The sequence below is a fragment of the Diceros bicornis genome, chromosome 23 (assembly GCF_020826845.1).
Source record: "Diceros bicornis minor isolate mBicDic1 chromosome 23, mDicBic1.mat.cur, whole genome shotgun sequence".
Classification (NCBI taxonomy): domain Eukaryota; kingdom Metazoa; phylum Chordata; class Mammalia; order Perissodactyla; family Rhinocerotidae; genus Diceros; species Diceros bicornis.
Window position 1 is genome coordinate 463,277 of NC_080762.1, and position 21,330 is coordinate 484,606.

The 21,330-nt window shown below is 43.8% G+C and overlaps 1 protein-coding gene across 5 annotated transcripts in view; it reads left to right on the forward strand.

Moving 5' to 3' along the window:
• NHSL1 (NHS like 1) overlaps positions 1-21,330 on the forward strand; it is a 120,635-nt gene that overhangs the window by 77,981 nt on the left and 21,324 nt on the right. For 3 of the 5 annotated variants that reach the window (XM_058566179.1, XM_058566178.1, XM_058566180.1), the window contains exon 3: positions 5,205-5,332. In XM_058566179.1, the coding sequence (XP_058422162.1) occupies positions 5,205-5,332 (128 nt within the window). Of the gene's footprint in view, positions 1-4,295; positions 4,456-5,204; positions 5,333-21,330 lie in introns of all 5 variants that reach the window. The other 2 variants (XM_058566181.1, XM_058566182.1) reach the window with 2 other exon arrangements.

Genomic DNA, 21,330 nt, shown 5'->3' on the forward strand with positions numbered 1-21,330 from the left:
GCTGGATAAGGCCGGTATTGTTTTATACCCTGGTGAGTGTGGTACACAGATATGGAGGAGGGTAGTTCCCCATTGTGTGCTCTGTGTTGGTTTGCAGGTTGTTGCTCTCGGGGAAGAACAGCAGCTTTGGGGCCCAAGCACCAGGGTTCTGACGTTGGCTCCACTGCCTGCAGCAGGTTTCCTTTTGTGCCTCGAGATTTCGTGTGTAAAATGTGGATGATTGCAGTCCCCATCTCTTAGGGTCACTGTGCAGAGTAAATACTGTATGAAAAGTGCTTAGAACAGAGCTTACTCTTAGGGAGCTCAGTCAGAGTTAATGTTATTAATATGCAGTAGTTTCTGTTCTTCTGCTGAGTTAACATGTCTCACCTCTCCCCCCGATAAAGGGGCACTTTTCTTGACACCTTCAAGGTTGGTCCCTGAGGCCGACAGCAACTATTTCTTGCCCAGGGTGGCTCAGCTCTTCAGGAGTCCGATGGGCGTCTCCCGATGCCCAGTTCCTGGCGCAGTCTCGATGCTCTAAGGTTCTTACCAAGAGGCATCTCCCCCCATTTCCTTGAAGATCCTTATGAATTTCCATCTTAGCATCTCCTGGTTCCATACTATGTTGGTTTCCTAGGGCTGCTGTGATGAAGTACCACAAACTGGGTGTCTTAAAACAACAGAAATTTATTGTCTCACAGTCTGGAGGCCAGCAGTCCAAGATCAAGGTGCCCAGAGGGCCGTGCTCCCTCCAACCTCTAGGGGAGCCCTCCTCGCCTCCCCCAGCTTCTGGTGACCCCTTCAGGTGCTCGCTGGCCTGTGGCAGCACCACTCCAGTCTCTGCCTCCGTCTTCACCTGGATGTCTTCCCTCTGTCTGTGTGTCGCTGTCTCCACATGGTCCCGGTGTCTCTGTTTTCTCTGCTCATAAGGACAGTAGTCATTGGATTAGGGCCACCCTAATGACCTCATTTTCACATCAGAAAAGACCTATTTCCATATAAGGTCACTTTCACAGATACCAGGGGTGAGAACTTCAACAAATCTTTTGGCGAACATAGTTCAACCCATAGCACATACTTTCAGATCAAAGAACCTCGATCCTCTCTTCTTGCTTTAGTAGTTGCAATGCATCACATCCACTTACCAAGCACCTGGCTGATGCCCTTCCAGTGTGAAAATGCCACTAAGTGTGAGGCTTCCTGTTGTGTAAACTAATTTGATAATGACTGAAAACTCTGCAGTTAGCTCAATTCACACATTTTAGCTCTATTTTGGATTGAGAGGCCGTGGACAGTAAGAGAATCGCAGGATGAGTGTCGTACATGCTTAGGAAAAGAAATACAGCTTTGTGATGCTTTGGTAAAGGTGCAGCCAATGGCTTGGTAAAATTGTAGAATCTTAAAGATTGTGCAGCCAAGCAAACCTTGTTATGGAATTGCTTACTGGCTTTGAAAAGTGGCAGAGTTCAGATAGTTATGGTTTGTGTGGTGAATTCTGATGGCAATGACCAGTGTCTGAGCCCCCGCCGTGTGGAGGGTTCTGTGCAAAGTTCTGGTGCTTTCACCTCGTCTCCCCTCCAGAGAGCAGAGCACTCAGGAACCTTTGCTGAATGAGTCTCAGGACGGCCTCCCCGTGAGTGACAGCCCGGCTCCACAGGTGGTCTGAGTTTCCAGGAAGCTGGGATGCTGCCCCAGCTCTCATGGGGGGAAAGTGGTGCAGGTCTCTCAGACTCGGGACTGTAGCTGCTCCTCCGTGGAAAGTCCCTCCCAGTAGTTAACCTCCTGCTACTAAAATGCAGAAGGTGGCTCTTCTTGACTGCTGCAGATGCCACATCAGACCTCTCACCCTCCTTCAAGAAGGATTGGAAATAAACATTGAATGAATGTTGGGAGAATGGGTGACAGGAATCCGGAAAACCTTAGATTCACTTACCCCTCGTTTGGAAGAGTCATTGAAGCTATTTGTGGATGTTCTCTTTCTCCCCTTTGCTTATGAGGCAGCATTGCCGTTCCTTGTCTCCTTGGAAGTTAGGTATGGCCATATGGGTTGTTTTGTCCAAAGAAAGGAGCAGAAGTCACCTCTGATTGCTTCCGGCAGAAGTTCCCGGAGCCGGTGTGAAGCGCACTAGCTTCTCCTCGCACTGTCGCCTGATGGCGGGTTGAGGTGAACGCCCTCCGCCTGGTCCCTGGTGACTGTGGTGCGTGGAGATGCTGCTGGCTCTGCCTGGACAAGGAAACTGTGCAGGAAGGAATCTTCTGGTTGTGTTAAGCCACTGAGATTTTGAAACTGTTTGTAACTGCTGCATATTGTAGCTCATTGTGACTGATTCATTATATTTAGGAAAAAAACATAGAAAGTGGAAATTCATCAGTAGAGAAAATTATTTTGAAAATAACTCTTTACAACTTCTTGCAGTAGACTCTCGTAACGTGTCTAAAATATTAAAACGGAAAGTCTAAATAGCAGCTTAATGCATGAAGGTTTGGAGCCGAAGCAGAATTAAATTCACGAGATGGTTAGATAACATCTAGTTCTATGACATTATTTTTTCTTCTATATTTAAAACTTTGGTCAACCAAGAAATGTTTGTCCATTGTTCTCGCACTAAAGAGAATAGTTTGACATGAAAGGAAGGAGGACATTTGTGGTTGGGAAACCAGAGGACACAAGAACAGTGACGTGTTCAGGGAGCAGCCCTGTGAGAACATAACACGTCTTACTCTGCTTTCGTTACGTTCCGTGTCGTGCTTCCAGCCTGTAGGGGCCGCAGCCGCCCTCAGCCGAGTGTTTGAAAGTCTTTGTTTATTCATGACAGCTTGCAATTACTTACATCCCACTCTACAGACAATAAACGCAGTTTTTTATGAACAAAGCTGTGGTGTAGACACTGAGAGCTGTTGCAACTTGACAAGAGGAAATTTTCCTAGATTTCCCCTCCAGTTGGAATAAGATAAGTGACAATGGAATTGATGAGTTTACTAGATTTCAGAAATTTGATGATAAAACAGTTGGTCATCTGCCATAAATTTATACTGCCTCCCCTTTAATCTTAGACCCAGCATCAGATATCATTTGACATACTACTATTTAAACACTTTTGTGACATAAACTTCATTGTGGAAAGAGAGGTGGTGTCTTTTAAACCAGACTCAAAAGGTGACACACTGGAAGTACTAATAATTGTCAGACTTTCATGCTTCTCATGTTTGGATAATAATTTTGCAATATTTTGGTCTTTTAAGATTTAATATGTATCAAGTCATTTTAGCTGTTTTTAATATTATTGTTGAGAATATCAGAACTGATATCACCTTTAGAGATGATCTACTAGGAGTCCCTCCTTATTAACTAGCAGAGGAATCTTTTTCAGACACCGTCTTACATGGTACCCAATATGCAATATTATAAAATTTTATCATTTCAAACTTATACTTATTCTAGGGTTAATTTGTGAGGGAAAAAAGACTATTTTGAACACAGAAGGACTTAGTCTAAAGGGCCTTGGCCTTTGCTCTGTATTTTGTTGTGTTTGGCTGGTATTTGAAAATACCTGAACTACTGAGTAGCTGCAAGTGGTGACAGTTTTTATTGGTTTGTTTCACAAGCTTCGCCCTGAATCCTTAGAGACTTCAGTTTTATAGGACCACAGAAAAGTTAATTTCACAGCACAAGTTAATGAAATGTAGAACTATTGAGTTTGAGTGTTATTTTTTTATCCTAGCTTTAAATTAATTAGTTAAAGAAAATCCAATCAAAAATTTACAGAATCCCAAAACTCGCACAGAACCACATTTGAAAACTACTGAGCGTGCTTGTGGAACATTTTCTCTGTAGAGTGAGCGTGCGGATTCTGATTGTACTATTTATTGCACTATTTTTTAGAGAAATTGTCAAATATTGGAGAAAACATGAAAATATTTCTCACTGAGAAGGGTTATGTTAATACTAGTAAATCCTCGTTAAAAAATAAGTTGTGTTCTGGTGGTTTTGGAATTTTTTTAAATTTTCCATTTTACTCAATATTAAAAGTGGTGTCAGCCCAGCCCACAAAGGATTTGGCCCGTGATTAACTGACGTAGTGGTGTTCAGCTGTCTTGTGATTATGTATGCATTTCTTAGTTAGTTTGGCATTTGAAAGGTCCTCATGACTATTGCCAGGGGATTTTTAAAAGTCTGACTTACAGTCCTGGATTGGAAATGTTCCCTCTCCACTCCCACTGTGAGGGACAAAGGAGAGAGAGGTATTTTTGTTCCCCAGTTGGAGGTTTTTATCCCTCCACTAAAGTGACAGTGTGTCTCTTCTTTGGGGAAGAAGCGCAGAGCCTCGTGTTAGGAAGGCCTCCGAAGATGCCCAGCTTTAGTCTGTGCCTTTGCTGTCTGGTTTTGTCAAGCTACACAAAGAGAGGAGACTTTTCCAACACCGAGCATGTTTCACATTCCTCCAGCGTGCTGGGTATTTAAAGGAACCCCGGGTGAGTCCTTTTGCGGGGACAGTGCTGCTCCCGTAACAGGAAGCTCCTGGGGCTCCAGAGCCGTGAGAACTTTCCCTGCTGCTCCCGCTCCCACGACTGGTGAGAGCCATCGGTGCAGGGGCTCCTCTGTGAAGAGAACCCCGGTCTTTAAGCCGCCAGTGGCCCCATCCTCCCCGATGCAGGGCACCTGCCCCTGGTTTCCTGCCCCCTGGTGGTGCCAGGCGTCCCTCTGTGGACTGGCAGGCATCCCAGACCATCCGACTTCGCGTTAAATTCCGCACAGTGATTATAGGCTGTTTGGCATCAAAGTTACATTGAGAACTAAAAAAATGAGAGCCTTATAATCCATGATTTCCCATGTCACTTCCAGCTGCTGAGTCCAGGAAATAAGCGTAGCAGGAGAATTGCCTGTTTTTTTAATGTGGAGTTACATAATCGCTGTGTGTCAAAAATTATAGTAATTAAGACCCTGGGTTCAAATTCTGAGTCTGCTGCTTACTTGCATAACATCACAGAGCAAAAATTTTAATGACTCTAAACTTGTCAGAGGTTTAAGATAATCCAGTGAAAGTGTATTAACATGGTGTGTTAATGGAGTGGTTGGGATTTGACTAATTCTCAGTCATTTTTACCATCATTTTCATTATTAATATTATTATTGTTTTGAAATCTTATAGAAAAGGTAATTAAAGAAGATTCGACAAACTCTGATTTTCATGCCCTCTCTCCCCTCCCGCCTGTGCACCCAGAGTGTGACCAGCTGCGGCAGGATGGCTCCCGGAGTTCTCAGTACTACTCCCAGGGGCCCACCTTTGCAGCCAGCTCCAGCCCCCTGGCCCATGACGATCAGGACGAGGATGAGGAATCAGATCAGAAGGTAGGCCTCCTTGATTCCACATGGGATCCGGGATTGGGCTCCAGAACAGAGAAAGGGCATAAGCGGGAAATCTGGTGAAATGGGATAAAGTCTGTTTTTAGTTAGTAGTATTATCCCACGTTAATTTCTTAGTTTTGACAAATGTACCACGATTATGTAACATGTCAACATTAGGGGGCGGGAACACAAGGAATTCTCAATCCTGTCTTTGCAACTTTTCTCTAAGTTTTACGATTAGTCTAGAAACAAAAAGATAAAGTCAGGATTCAAGGAATTCATTAAAGGGACATAATCAGTGTATTTGTGCATTTTGAAGATTCTCTTTTGGGTAGAAGAAATAAAGGTCTTATTTCTGTTGTTTTGTTTTTTCATGTGAACCCAGTTAGATCACAAAGAAGAGCTGTGAGAATACAGGAAAAGCCACGTTTCAGTGTGGTCAGAGTTTTTAGTATGGAGGAGACACAGGCAGCGCTCTCACTTAACGTGACGGCCCGGTTGGTCCCCTCCTGGTGCAGGGTCGTGTTTGCGTGCCTTCCTCTCATCCATCTCTTCTGATATGTGCAAGCTACAGAGGACAGATATGTTTTCTCAGTACTAAAGGCACATGAAAGAATAACAGTGTATGGAGATTTTAACTTCCGTAGTTTTATCTTCATTTTATTGAGTAATGTGGACTGACACAAATTACTTCAAGTTTGATGAACAGGGTTTGGTTAGAAACCATTTTTAATTAATTTAAGAAATTTCAGTGGAATTAGGTCAATACACAAATGCCTTATTGTTTGGAGAACATTATTCAAAATTTATTATCCTTCCTCAAATGGGTAAATAACATCAGAGAAAAAAGTAAGATAACAGTTGATCAGAAATGGGAAATTAGTACCTTAAGTTCTTGGTTTTGTAATGAAGATTGGTCCCAGGTTTTTATTACAAAATGTTTTTCCTGTTTCTTTATAGGTGTTTTCACGTAGTAGATTAGGCCTTTGAGACTCTAAAATATACAGACAGTCTCTTACTATAAGAAGAAAAGCAGCTATTTCAAAATTGATCTGTCTTCAACTTTAAAAAGTTTTCTTTTTCTCTTGGCGTGAGTAAGGAAAATTAAAATCAGGATGAATTATGTAGTGAGGATTTTGTTTTGATTTAAAATTTTTTCAGCTTTATTAAATTATAATTGATAAATATGTATATGTTTAAAGGGTGATGATTCGACATTCTCATACTTTGTGAAATGATCCTCACAATCAGCTTAATTAGCTCGCCCCTAACCTCACATCTTACCTTGTGTGTCTGAGGCGAGGATGCTTAAGTTCCACCCTCTCTGCACATTTCCAGGATATGGCGCAGAGTTACCGACTGCGCCCCGGGCTGTGCGTTAGGTCCACTCTCGGCACGTTTCTGGGACATGGCGCAGTTACCGACTACGTGCCAGGCTGAACGTGAGGTCCAGAGCTTGTTCATCTTGGAACCGAGGGCTTGTACCTGTCACCAGCATCTGCCATCTCCCCCACCCACCAGGTGTTCTATCCAGATATACTTCGGCCTTTCACTGCTGCTCAGAGGAGGAGGAAAACTGGGCTTATAATGGGCCCAGTGAGACGGGTGGGTTGTACAAGTTGTGAGTTTCTGGGAGCACAGAGTCCCCTGGTGGCAGGTCGGCATCCCTAAGACAGCATCTTGTGATCTGGAAAGTGGAGACATAGTTTCTGAATCCTCACATAGCTGTGTATTTACCACGATGCTCAAACCTGAGGGACGTCCAGTCTCTGGACCAGATTCTACTCCTGAGCGTTGCCTCGGACCCTCCAGGTGGCCCTCTCCCAGACGAATCGTTACCCCAAGGACACGAGTCAGCAGATGATGATCATGGAAACAAGTGTCTGTGTAAATGTCCTCGTGACATGTGACACCCCCGTGCGTGTAGGAAGTCCCGTGGTGTGGTTGGTGGCACTGGGATCCACGAGAGCAGGAGCCAGGGAGGACCTTTGACATGTCTCCTCTTGGGGCCCCGTGCTCCTTCTGTAAATGGCGGCCAGGGGCAGTGGGGCCTTCCTGGGTGTGTGCTGGGCAGGAGAGACCCGCCGAGTCACAGGCTCCGTCACAGGGTCTGGACTGGTGCCTTGCTGTATTTGGACCCTAACAGACGCTCATAGCTGCTTCCAAATCTGACCTGTCCTCCTTGCCATATATTCTCGGTTGAAAGTATTTTGCAATCCTTGGGATATACTGTTAGTGATATTTAAGGGGAGTTTTTTTTTCTTAAGTATATAGAACCAAGTTGAATTATGTTCAAAATTTTTAAAATCATTACATCTGAATGTCTTCTCAAGACAGTTTCTGTTAAGAGTTTTTTTTCAGAATAAAATATCAAATTATATAATGTATTAATTATAAATGATTATATATTAATTAAACATCACCTAACAAATTATCCCATCATATTAATTAACTTTCCTCCCTCCTATGCTCGTTTCTCTTAGGCCACATCATTCAGTGTTGTATTAACTGTGCAATTTCTTAGTTCCGTGGAGCATCAGAAAACCCGCTTGCCATCCCACTACTGCATGTCCAAGTTGATGGTCTCAGAGCACATTCTCCATCTTTTGTTTATTTATAGTGATTGGATTAATTACAATGCTCTCTACCAGACAATATGCTTTTTCTTATTAACTATATAAAGTTAACAAGACTCAGTGCTGTTTCAGTGACAAAGGTCCTGAAACTGGTGTGAGAACCTTTGCATGTGCTTGTGCTCTCTCTCCTTCCTGTGGGTCCCTCACCGTCACTAGTACCCGAGAGCACCTTCAGGTCGAGGCAGCACCCCACACGGTGCCCGGGGCATGATTGGCTCATCCTCTCGACAGTGGTTCACTGAACAATTACTGCTAAGTGAACATTCACCCTGAGTGAGAAGTCTTTATTAATCTCTGTGACCCAGCACCATTCCCCCCGTCACGACGATGAACTCAAGCTGAGCAGCCATCAGAGGTGGTCACTGGGGACACAGACATGTTCCTTTTCCCTCCTCAGGGTGTCCCTAAGCAGAGCTACTTGAGCACAGAATCTTCATTCATTTGTAAAACAAGTATTTATTAGCACCTCATGTGTGCCAGGGACTGTGGAGGTGCTGGAGAGGTAACAGGGAAGCAAACAGAAGAACCCCATGCCCTCGATGGTGCCCTGATTTGATGGTGAGACACCGAGAGTAAATAAGCGAGGGTGCTGTGTGAGGAAGTACGTGAGCTCTGCAGTAAAATAAAGCAGAACAGGACAGAGGGGAGGTTGCAGATTTAAATTAAAAGGGTAGGCCTTCCTGAGCAAAGGGGTGGTTGAGACGAGAAGAGTGAGCCATGCAGAAATCGTGGAGAAGAACATTCCAGGAGGAAGAAGCAGTCAGTGCAATAAATGTTTCTTAAGGGTGTACGCTACACACCAGATGCTGCGACACGCAGAGACTAATAAGATACCGGCACTTGCCTCAAGGAACTTACGGTTCCCAGGTAGGGAGAACTAACCAGAATAAAAAGGTTTTATATGTTACATGTAAATGTTTGTCGTATGGTAATATGTGAGAGAGAAATCCTTCTGACTTGGGCAGTCAGGAGATGGGGGAGCTTGGGGGAAGGCCAGGTCTGCCGGAGAAGAGTTATAGGGCTGTTGCAATAGGCAAGTCACACCAAGGACCTGGACCAAAGAGCGTTTGTGTGGATGGCGGGGAGGACGGTGGCCTTCCAGGAGTTGGGAGACTGATTGTGAGTCTTAGCTCTGCCACTGTGCTTCTTTGGATGTTTCACCTGGGGCTTCAAGACATTAATTTCTCATCTAGAAAGTGGGGAGTGGAGTAACATTGCTCTCTGGGCAAGAACAGAGCCTTTTTGAACAGGCTATTCATTAATTCCCTGAGTAAGTATCATTCAGCATCTCCAATTTGCCAAGCATTGTTGTAGGTCCAGAGGAGCCATCGAGTGGGAAAGACGAAGTCCCTGCCACCGGAGGGAAGCGACAGTAAACGCACACACATAGTGTAACACCAGGGGCGATGAGTGTTGTGAAGAGGAATGAAACAGTGGTCAGGAGAGTGCCAGGCTGCTGTTTCAGACTGAGTGTCCACGGGCTGTCATCAGAGCAGGCCTCAGAATGAAGTGCAGCCTCCCACACCTGAAGATCCCAGGGAAGAGCTTTCTGGCAAGAAGAGGTAGTAAGTGCAAAGGTCTGGAGACACTGACGCAGTTGTCCTGTGGGAGGACTAGCCAGAGCCAGAGTGGTGGGCAGTGAGCAAGGGGAAGAGAGGCAATGATGGCTTTGAGGAGATAACCGAGGGCCAGATCGTGTCGGACCTGGACAGCCGTGGTGAGGACTGTGGATCTGTTGTTCCTGGGAGGGCAGGGCAGGCCCTGGAGGAGTCGGGAGAGTAGCAAGATCTGATTTGCCGTTGAATGCCGTTAGTCTGGCCAGTGTATGGAGATAAGACCATAGAGGGTTGAAGATAGAAGCCGAGGCAAGTCGGTCAGCTGTTCAGCAATCCTGGCAGGAGATCCATGATGGGGGCTGGGACCAGGGTGGCGGTGGTGGAGAGTCTCGGTTTATTTTGAAAGTGGATCGTACAGAATTTGCTGAAGTTATGAGAAAAAGAAAAGTCAAGGATGATTCCATCTGCTGTCTGTCTGTCCGGCTTGATCCCACTGGAATCCCATTACAAAAATTATTTGACCCCATGAGAAATTCTAATTCGTTGACCCTGCCCTCTTCATGACCTCAGGCATCTTTCCCCAGCCTGTATTACATGGCCCACCATTACAGTCACTTCTCTGTACACACATTCAACTCTGCTGGCCCCTCTCTCCTGCCAGTTTCCTGGAGAAATCCCAACCCCAGTCTTATCCATCTCTCCCCCTGCTCTGCACTAAAGCCTGAATCACTAAACAAGGCTAGAGAAAAACACTAGGTTATGTTAACTAGTCTCAACATAAATGTATGACTTCAAACCTAAAGTGCTGCCCAGCAATAAAAATATATTAACCCATCAATTCACTCTTCCACTCTCCCCAAGTAGATTTCATACCTTCTTCTCAAAACTCCAAACCCCACTTTCTCTGCCTCACTCTCACATGCTGTCTTTTACATTTATGCAGTAGGACAAAAACCAATCAGAAGGCGTGTCCTTTCACAACCAAACCTCTCAAACCTCTCACATCTGTTCCCGTATCCACCCACCCTTTCCTGCCGTTGCGGGTGCATGGTCCTTGCTTCTTCTCTGCCTGCTGCAGCCCTAATGCCCGGGTCTGGGCCTGGCACGCAGGAGGCACTCAGTGTTTTCCCAGTGGAACGATTGAGGCCCAGGACTTAATACCTGCCACTTTCCTCTCTCTCTCGCCTGGTCAGTTTTCTCTATTGCATCATAAATGTCATTATGCAAACATTCTGGATTTTCTTTCATCTTGAAGAAACTTTCCTTTGACCTTTCATCCTCCCCCAAATTCTGCCACATTTGTTGGTTCCTCTTGATAATACAGCTTCTCCAGAGAACTGACTAGATTTGCTGTCAACACAGCCCTTCCTCACAAGCTCCTCTGAACTCCCTCCAAACACTCTACTGAAAGTACTCTTGTTGAGTCCGCTCAGCACCCCTACCTTGCCACCTCTCATACTTAATTCTCAGGCTTCATCGTAGCCTCTCAGCAGCATTTGACATAGTTTCTTGTTCTTCTTAAACTATCTTCTTGACTCGGCTTCCGTGAGCCTACACACTCCAGGTTTTCCTTCTCCTTCACCAGCTGTTGCTTCTCAGTTGTTGGATGCTTCTCTTCTTCCAAATCCCTAGCCATTGGCGTGACCCTGGGGCCCAAATCTTGTGCCTCTGCTCCTCTGGAGCAGACCCGCTCCTTGGCTGACTTCGTTGAGTCCATGGTTTCAAATTCCGCATTGATGTTTCCTAAATGTATATCTCTAGCCCAGACTCATGCATTTATCTGCTTACTGTCCATCTCCACTTAATGTCTCACAGGTTTCTCAAACTTATCCAAATCTAAACTCGAGACTCTCACATCTCTCTTCCAAAAAAAGCCCCGCTCTTTCATAGTTCTCCCCACCTCAGTAACCCCAACCTCCATTTTACCAGTTGCTCAAGTTAGAAATGTTGGGCACTTCCTTGTTTTCTTTTTCTCACACCTTCAGCAAATTCTGTAGGATTACCAATTGTTGAACTACCTCCAGAACCTCAGTTCAGGCGTCATGTTACGAGTCTGTCTAGTGCATGTCCCTGAGAGTGGGTGGGCTGAGAGCGTGGGAGGTGAGGTTGTGAAGGGTTAGAGCAGGTGGACCGGCTCTGCGGATCTTGAGTTCCCCAAGAGTGGTGGCAGGATGTGGTGGAGGGAGGCTGAGGTGGGATCACAGAGAGGTGATGCTGAGTAAAGAAGTTAGCCTCTACTGCAGAGCTGATAGGAAATCACTAGCATATTTTAAGAAGAGGATTTTATGGTTAGGAATAAAAATTATATATATCATCTTTTTAGATGGAAGATATATAGATAATGTTGAAACTGATTTTCTAATTTGTATAATGTATCAAACCTGACTCTAGAACTTCTAGAGAATATTTTAACCTTTTATATTTAATATTTTAGACCGATTTCCATTTTTAAAAAAGAAACTTCATAAAAAATTTGCACCAAATTGGCCAAAAAAAGTAACTATGTGAGGTGATCATGCGTTAACTAACCTTATTTTGGTGATCATTTCACAATATATGCATATATCAGCATTACATTGTACATCTTAAACTTACACAGTGTTATATGTCAATTATATCTCAATAAAGCTGGAAGAAAAAAAGTGAAACCAGTAAAAAAAAAAAAAAATTGGACCAAATTGAAAAAAACATCAAGTCCAGATGGTCTCACAGAGAGGGTTTTACTAAAGCTTTTAAAGGCTGGGTAAACCCAATGCTTGAAATTGTTCCAGAGCAAAGAAAGAGAAGGAAAAGGTGCATTTTTTTTTAATGAATTAGTTTAACACTGATGCCAGAATCTGACAAAAACTGGACAAAGCTGAAAAAGAAAAACTAGCTAGTCTCTCTCCTGAGTACTGGCATTAGAAGTCGTAAATAAAACGTTAGGAAACATAATCTAGCAGCTCCTTACAAGACAAATACTCCGAAATCAATCTGGATTTATTCTAGTTGTAATGTAAGGATGTTCAGTATTAGGTAATCCAATCATATATTAATCATATTAATAGATTTGAGGAGAAGAATTATATCAAAACCATAGATATTGATAAGTTACTTCATACAATTTAACAGCCATTCTGGATAAAAACACTCAATAATATAGGAACAAGTGGATACTCATAACTTAACGAGATGTATCTGCCTTGTCACCAAATCCAACATAATTTTTAAGGGGCCATTCTCATTAGAATGAGGTGTGAGACAGGGCCATTCTCTGTCACTATTGTATCTCTGTGGGAAGAACTGGCAGCACCATTGGAAAAGCTGTGGAACGAGAGATACAAAAATGGGAAAGACCCAGGGGATATTATCCTCATGTGCATGGATACACGTACATCACAAGTTTGTATTCTTGGTGAATCCAGGAGAACAAAATGAAAAAACTACTATCAATAATAGAATTCAATGATATAGTAAGGTATAAAATTATTATATAGAAATCAACAACTTTCATATCTACAAAGGCAGGTTAGAAGATATGATAGAAAAAATATTCAAAATAGCTATAGCAGACAAAGTAGGCATAAATTTAATAAGAAAAGTACAAGATCTATATGAAAAAGCTCTGAAATACTGTAGAAGAACACAAATAAGATTTGAATAAATGGAAAGACATACCATGCTCTTAGATTAGAAGACTCAATATCAAAAAGCCATCAGTTCTCCCAAGATAATTTATAAAATTAACACAATATCAGTAAAAAATTGAGTAGTTTTGTTTAGTTTTGGTTTGGTTGGGAGTTATTTCGAGGGATGAGAGGAGGAGGGAGAGGACCAGGGAGGCTGAAGCTGAGGTTCCTAACTGGGCGGCTGTGAAGAGCTGTGAGGAAGGACGAGGGTCAGGGGTTATTCCACGTGGTACCTGAGTACAGACAATAGAACGGAACAGTAAAAACAGAACATAAAGTCCCAAAAGGGCCCGAAGTCTTCCCGGGGTTTAGTGTAGGATCATGCTGGCTTTTGAAATCCGGTGGGAATCCTGTGACTGAAGGGGCTCCAAGCCAGCAGTTGTGGTCTCCGTGTTAAGACCAAGACCCCGACCTGCAGTTCATGTTCTTACAAGTTGCTCCAGCAGCTGAGGTCGTGTTAAATGCAGAGCACGCAGAAGTCAGGTTAGAGGTGAAATTCTGGGAAAACCCTTTTCTTTATGTTTCCTGGGTAGGCGGTAGGGGTGGGGTGTCACGAGGACAGCGGTGGACTGGGTGGGAGAAGGGACGTGTCAGGTAAGTGCTCAGGCTGCAGACGCTCGGAGGTCAGAAGAATTGTTTAGAAGGAAAAGCTAATTTGCATTCAACAAATATTAAGTGTCTGCTCTGCGCTTAGGATGGAAGCCCTCTCCTGACATGAGGGTTGCTCAGAGGGCAAAGGTTCAGGATGTACAAATTAGAACAGAGAGCCTCAGGACAGCTGTTTTTTATTCTGGATCCTAATGTAAAACGTTTACTAGGTGGGACTCCTGTGTACAGTATGAAGAATGACGTCTTTCAAACTGGTGATGAAGTGTGGCGAGAAAAAAACTTGTTTGAAATAGTTCCAACTATATCTGTTATGTGTATCGTCTAAATATCAAACACGCTGCCTGAAAAATGCTGTCTACAAAAAAAGATGTAGAAATCTCATAAAATACCTTTTATTTAACTGGGAAATCGAAGAGTAAGTCACTGCTTTAGTGTTGGTCTAGTCTTGACTTTTTTTTGTTCTTTTGGTTTTCAGTGTGTGCCAGGTACTAGCAGAGAGATTATTCGAGTGTTTTGAGGAAGTTCAGTTACAGATGGCAACATGTTCCTGCGAGTCGATAGGGCATTTTTCCTGCTGTGTTGTTGGAGGTTATGCTTGATGATCTGTTCACTGGGCTGGGAGACATTCAGAGAGGCCCTGTTGTCTCAGCAGAAAGGGTGTCAATCACGAGAGTGTTGGGTGTTACTCAGTCTCTGATGTAAAATTCACCCCCAAACAGATAAAGTACACTGGGATTATGGTAATAAACGGTTGGCTTTGATGGTAGTGATAGAAACTGCAATTTTCTTTTCTATTTCCTGTTTTTCTTTGAACTGGCATCTTGGGTTCTGTTGTAGTCTTCCTTGATAAGAGATGTTTCAGTCGAAGGAGGACTTTGAAGACAGAAGGACGGGAGCCTTACTCTCTAACTGCAGATGCAGCAGGCTTGTGTGACATGACAGGCCCAGGGCACCCGTGTGGGGCAGTCTTCCACCTGTCGACGCCGGTGGCCTTGGGCAAACTGCTTCCCTCTGTGAACTTCGGTTTCCTCCACTGTAAAGAGTTGTAAACCACGTGTTCTCTTTGCTCAGGACAGTGCTGCTGTACAGCTGCCGTCCTGTGTAATCATTAATAGCACCCCCTTCACTCTTAAAGGCCGCCTGGTTTTGATAATAAACCTGCCCTGGAGGGTTGTTTTGAGATTGGAGTAGTTAACGTTTGTGAGATCCTTAGCGTGGTGCCTGGCACATAGGATGTGCTCAGATAGTGATGAATGGTACCATTAAACTGCTTGGTTTTCAGACCAGACTTCAAAGAAAATGACTCCATGGACTACGTCTGTTTTTATGAAAATTTGGCTGCTCTCCCAATCATTCTAAGGCTTTTATTCCACCCACATAGAATTTCCTACCTAAAGCAAAGAATTGAGAGGTTTCAGGTTGTCTGTATGTAGAACCGCCCGTGGTCACACTAGCACTAACTTTATAATAATATAATAGTGGAATATATATATATATGTAAAATATAATAATCATAGAACACTTTAGAACATGCTCAGAGCTTTTTCACAAATTATATCTCATTTTCTACAAGAACTCCCACGAAACAGGTATTTTAACAATCCTTACTATCATTTTAATGATCTGGAAGCTGAGACTCAGACATGAAATTACTTTCCCAGGATCTCGCAGCCAGAACGCATCAGGGAGGGCGAGAGTCAGGGCTTCACACTGTTTCATTTCTTTTTATTGCATCATGTTGGTTAAATAAAAGATTGCTAAATGATTCCTCCTCATTTTGCCTGCTGTTGTCACTTTTCCTTCCGTCTTTGGCTTGTCTGGTATTCATTCATTCCTGCGGTTTTTTCAAAGGCCATGTGGGTCCTTCTTGGTCCCGGTGTGCAGACGCAGTCCTGGCCTCCGTTTGCTTCCAGTCCAGAGACACTCGTGGTGCCTCTGGGTCCACGAGTTTCCTGCTGGGTCTCCGTGGTACTTTCAGGACACGCTGGACACGCAGGAGTCCTTGCTACTCCGTGTGTTCACTGCTCTGCGATCTGTGTACTTGTTACTCTGCACCCTACAGGCAAGGTCTCGAGGATTAGGGTAAGCCACTTCCAGGCCTTTGTGCTGTCCAACATGAGGGTGTCTAGAGTAGCTTGCTCAGTTTCTCTTGTTACGCACCTCCCATCACACTGGCAGAAGGCTCTGTTCATACTGCCTTCCCTTCTAGATGGGGGACAGCACCCCTGTCTTGTTATCTCTGCATTCCCAGCACGGGGCCAAGCACCTGGCAGGTGGGGAAGCTCCGAGGCTGGCTCAGTGCCATGTGTGAGTCCACCTGGGACTTACTGCAACCCCACGGCCCCTGGATTGTGCCCAGTTCACGGTGAGGAAACTGTTTCTTGGAGAGATTACATCACTCCCTTAAGATCACGTAGCTTTAAATACTGAAACTGAGATCTCTGTGTTTCTTAAAACGGATGTTACAAGATGTAATTTACATAAAATAAACAACACATACTTAAAGTGTACAATTTAATAAGTTTTGACGTATGTATACGTACATGGGACCATCACCACAATCAAGATGGCAAACGCATCCATCACCCCCAAAAGTGAACCAGGATTTAACTCCAGATCTGCAACTCCAGAGCCCGTTTCCCCCGACAACGAGTATGCGGAGAATTGAGCCTTAGCCACAGCCCTTTCCTCCGAATCACTCTCTCAGGGCGTTCTGAATCATTGAGATAATAGAAAGAACATCTTTACAGCCCAACCGTCCATCAGTAAAAGAATGAATAAATGTGGTATTGGAGTGGAGTGTGTGCTCCCGTGAAACAGGGAATTGTGGGCTCACGTGACAGCATGCATGTGTCTTAGAAACACAATGGTATGTAAATACCACCACAAAGAAAACAATACTATTTTCATAAAGTCAAAACAAGTCTAAACATGTAATTCAGACATGTTCATACACACACACAACAACGAGTAAGGGGATGATTAACAGAAAATTCAGGAGAGTGGTTACCTTGGGGGAATAGGGAGGAGCATGGAGGTAGATGCATTTATTGGTCATATTTTAAGTCGTGGCTTAGGTCGTGAGTTCCTAAATATTCATTATCTTATGTTACATAATTTGTATATATGATTTATAATAATAAAAAGATGATTAAAACAAGAAATTACTGTATTAGTTTGAACATTTATGCTAATTGTTTTTATTATTTTGAGGAAAAGATCACTTAATATATGATAGTTTAAATCCCAAGTATTTTAATTCAATATGTGGTAAGAAAATTTGGAGCCCTTGATAAAGAGGCTAGGTTTGTGGTAATAGAATGAGTAGGAGAGAAGGAACAACTGAAATGATTTAATAAGTGGACATGGAAACCTCCTCCCAAGGTTGCTGGAGGTGCCATGGACATGCTTCTGTGTGGGTCCATTTCCAGCACCCTGTGTTGTTGTTGTTGTGGGGTCCAGGGAGGAAAGGTTAAGGAGGGAGGAGAATTGAGTCAGCATCTCGTGTGTCTAAGGGTATCGAAGGTGGGAGAAGCACAGAGCCAAGAAATACTGCAGAAGCTTTGACACCTTATAGAACTCTCTAGAATCTTAACCAAGAGTCCACCGGAGAAAGATTTAATTCTGGAGAGAAACGCTGAAGATGAGTACGTCCCGCAGAAGGATTGGGATGTGTGTTGGTGTCTCTTAAGTAACACTCCACATAGTTTCCTCTGTTCTATGCCTGTTTTTGTGTAATAATTGCTAAATGAAGGCTAAGTTCAGCTCTGGCTATAATTAGGTTTTCTAATTTTTAAAAGCATAGCAGATTAAAAAAAAAAAAAAGCCTGGGCTAATCTGTGTTTCACAGTTACACCCAGTTTTTGGTAACTTGGCCGCCTGCCAAGACACCATATTTCAGCCCTGCTGTTGTCTGGGGGGAGTGTGTCTATTTCCAGACAGGACCCAGTGGTCTCTGAAATGCAAGTTAGCAGCATCCAGATCCACAGAACATGCTGGGGGGCAGGTGATGTCTTTCCAGACTGAGCAGTTTGACACAAGGAATCATGGTTTCTTAAGTGTCATTTGTGACTCCACTCCTTCCAGACAAGGGTGTGGGGTCTTGTGAACACTACTGACCAACTGACAGATTCAAAAACTGCATCTAAGTTCTGACTTAGTTCTAAAGTCAAGGCAGCTTGAGACTTAGATGTAACAAAATAACTCACATTATGTTGAGGGAGCCCCTTAACGTGAAGCGTTGGTGACGCCACCTGAGTTTTCTGCTCTGAGCACAAGGAGCTCGAGTACTCAGAGCAAACCGCTGGTCAGTGACCGGGCTGGGGCACTGACCTCCCCAGAGGTGTGGTTCCACCCACCACACCACACAACTGGCTCGGACACATGTCAGAAGGCTTTGTTCTTATTTAGAGAGAGAAATGGAGATTTTATCTTTAGGTCGGAAAACCACGTCATTGCGGGTACCACCAGGTTGCTATTTTGCACTAACAGCGGAGGCTTCAGGGTCCGGTGCGGGCTCTAATCCCAGTTGCCACGTGTGAACTTTCCAGAAGTAAAGCTACTTTACTCCATTTCCTTATTTATAAAACAAGGCTAATGTGGTAAAGATGAGTGAGGCACCAATTCCTGGAAAGCCTGTAACCCAGGGCAACAGCCATCAGTTACTAAATGGTGCCCCCTTTTTGAGCTCAAATTCTGCAGTAGCTCTCTGTGCAATTCTGATCTAAAGCCTCCTGGAACTTACGTTCTCGTGGGAGAGACAAACAAGATAAATCACCAAAATATTTGTATGCTAGTGGTATGTACTAAAGAGAAAACAGAAAGCAGAGAAGGGGGATACAAAATACAGGGGAGGAGTTGAAATTTTAGCTAGGGTGAACAGGTAAGACCTCAGCAAGGAGGGGCTCTGACTGCACACCTGAAGAGTAAGAAGGTGCTGTCTGCAAGGATGTCTAAGGGAGGGCATTTCAGGTGGTGGAGCAGCAGGTGTGGGGGCCCTGAGGCAGAAGCGTGCCTGGTACATGAAGGCACTGCGTGGAGGAGGGTGCGGCTGGGGTGGAATAAATGTGGGAGGGAGTAGTGGAGATGAGGTCAGAGAGAGGAGCATCTTGTAGGTCCCAGTAAGGATGTTGGGGGTTTGAGCAGAGGAGCAGCATGATCTGACTCGCGTTTTAAAAGCATCCCTCTGGCTGCTGTGCTGAGAGACTGTTGGAGCAGGAGGAGGAGGGCAAGGTGGTCAGCGAGGTCAGAAGCGTGGAGACCAGTTAGAGGCAGACGTGATGATCCAGAGCCCCAGAGTGTCCATCCTCATGGAGTAACTGTGATGTTCCTGACACGGAGCACAGGAGGGGTTTCCTGTGCCCCCGCTTGTTGACAGGTCTTGGGGGGACGGGAGTCAGAGCAGACCATCCTGGTGTTTGTTTCTCTTCAGTAGATTGTGGCACCGTGTAACAGTCACATTTGCAGAGAACTTTCTCCATGCACTGCTTGTCTGGCGAGTTTTCTTCTGAATGAGGGGAGCACGTTATAAAGTAGATTCTCTTTGTCACTTGTCACACTAGACGTCCCTGGCGATTGTCCCCTGGCAGTAAGGCTAAACTGAAGTACTGTTCTCATTCTGGCGTGTTGGTCCACCAAAGAGGAGCAGGTCAGCGGGGCTGATGAGAAGTGTGCAAACCACAGAATAGTCTCCACGACCCGCAGACTCGCGCGAGAAGGAGAAGGAAACCCTCTCTTCAGGATGTCGTCGTCGGTTCTCCGTCAAGCTGAAGCTTTGGCTTTTCTTCCTTTTAAACCTTTTGGGTTAGAATTTGCTTCTTATGGCCTTTGAAATTTGTGCTCTATTTAAAGGTGGCCTGAAAAATTATTTCTATGTCTGTATCGGAAAATTGGAGTAACCTTCAAATTTACTAGATAGAGATTCAATCTCAGACTTGTGACTTTCATGCAAACTGTCATGAAATTCTCAAATAAAATTAGTTGTAGTTGTGTGTGTGTGTGTCTGCACCTTAAGGGGAGACAATATGTATTATAAGTCAAATATAACTAGATTGTCACAACTGCAGAAAGGCTGGAGATAATTGATTTACATGAATTTACAGCATCTACTCCGCTGCTGCTCTGACTCAGAGATCCTTGAGTGTCTCTCAGGGACCTGTAGGAGTTGTGACCATTTTAACGAGAATCGGATCAAACATGAATGGATGTGGTGTAGTTTAGTAGCATAATCAGATGTCAGTAACATATGCTCATTATAGATTGAGTATATTTATTTGTCACTTTAATTACAAATTTATTTCACATTTTCCTTAGGTGGGAAAAAAACAAGATTATCATTTTACATGTTTTATGTATTAAGAATATAAAGTCAATAATATATTGAGATGTCTAATTAAAATTTATTCTGTGTTTTTATTTCCACAATGCCTTTATTATTGTTAGTTTGCTTGCAATGAAAGAAAAAATTGGGTACTTGCCAATTCATGATTTTGCTTTCCTAAAGTCGTGTTTGTGTGACCACCAGCTCCATGTCCATGGTATTTAACCATCCTAGACATTTTATGGTGTGATCTCATTAGGTCCTGGGAGTACCCCTTGTGGATGCAGAGGTACACATATAGCCCCGTCTTAGAGCAAAGGAAACATCAACGTTTAGGAACGGCCTCGAAGTCACTTGACTGGAAGGTCTGAAGTGAATAGACCAGGTCTTTGCATTCTTGGCCTAGGACCCTGTCCCCAACATCAAACTCCTTTCATTAGCTCGTGTGTGGTCTTTTTCAGATTTGTGGAGCTCTACTGGTTGTAGAATCAACAGATATTTGCAGCGAGATTAATTGAATAGCAGTGAACAGTGACGATAGTGTTCTTCTAAGTGTTTGAGGTTTCTAACTGATGCATTTCTGCACATTTCTTACCTGTGTCACCTTAGAAACGTGCATTAAACCCAGAAAGGCATCCACATCTGCTTTTTAAAGATAGATAAACCCTCACAAACATAATGTTGAGTGGAAGAAGTAAGTCACAAAAGAGGACATGTGGTGCGGTTCCTCTTAGAGAAAGCTCAGATCCAGGGAACGAATCTGGGGTTAGAGGTCGGGAGGGCAGTTACCCTGTTTGGGGTAGGGGGGTGTCCTGAATGGACCTGGGGCTGGCCACACAGGTGTTCCCTTGGGAAGGTTCATTGCTGTTTATTCTTAAGTAAAACTCTTTTAAATGCATTATTTTCATAGGTGTAGTTTAAATGCTTTCGACTTGAAGAGTAATTCTTACACATTTATTGTAATTATAACCTGCCATTTCCCAACAAAGTCCATTGCCCTTCTTCTGTTGTTCTTCCTGAGCACGTTGCGTTTCTTGTAAGTTCTTAGAGTTTCCTTGTCACAGAACCAGCTGCTGTGAAGTCCACGATAAAATGCTTGTCAAAACGACTTTTCTGCTTACACTTTTTAAGATGTTGTGGGAAGAAAGGTGTTGTTGAGAAGGCACTCAGTTAGGGTGTTAATCTGTGTCAAAGGCAGACGCTGCTGGAAATG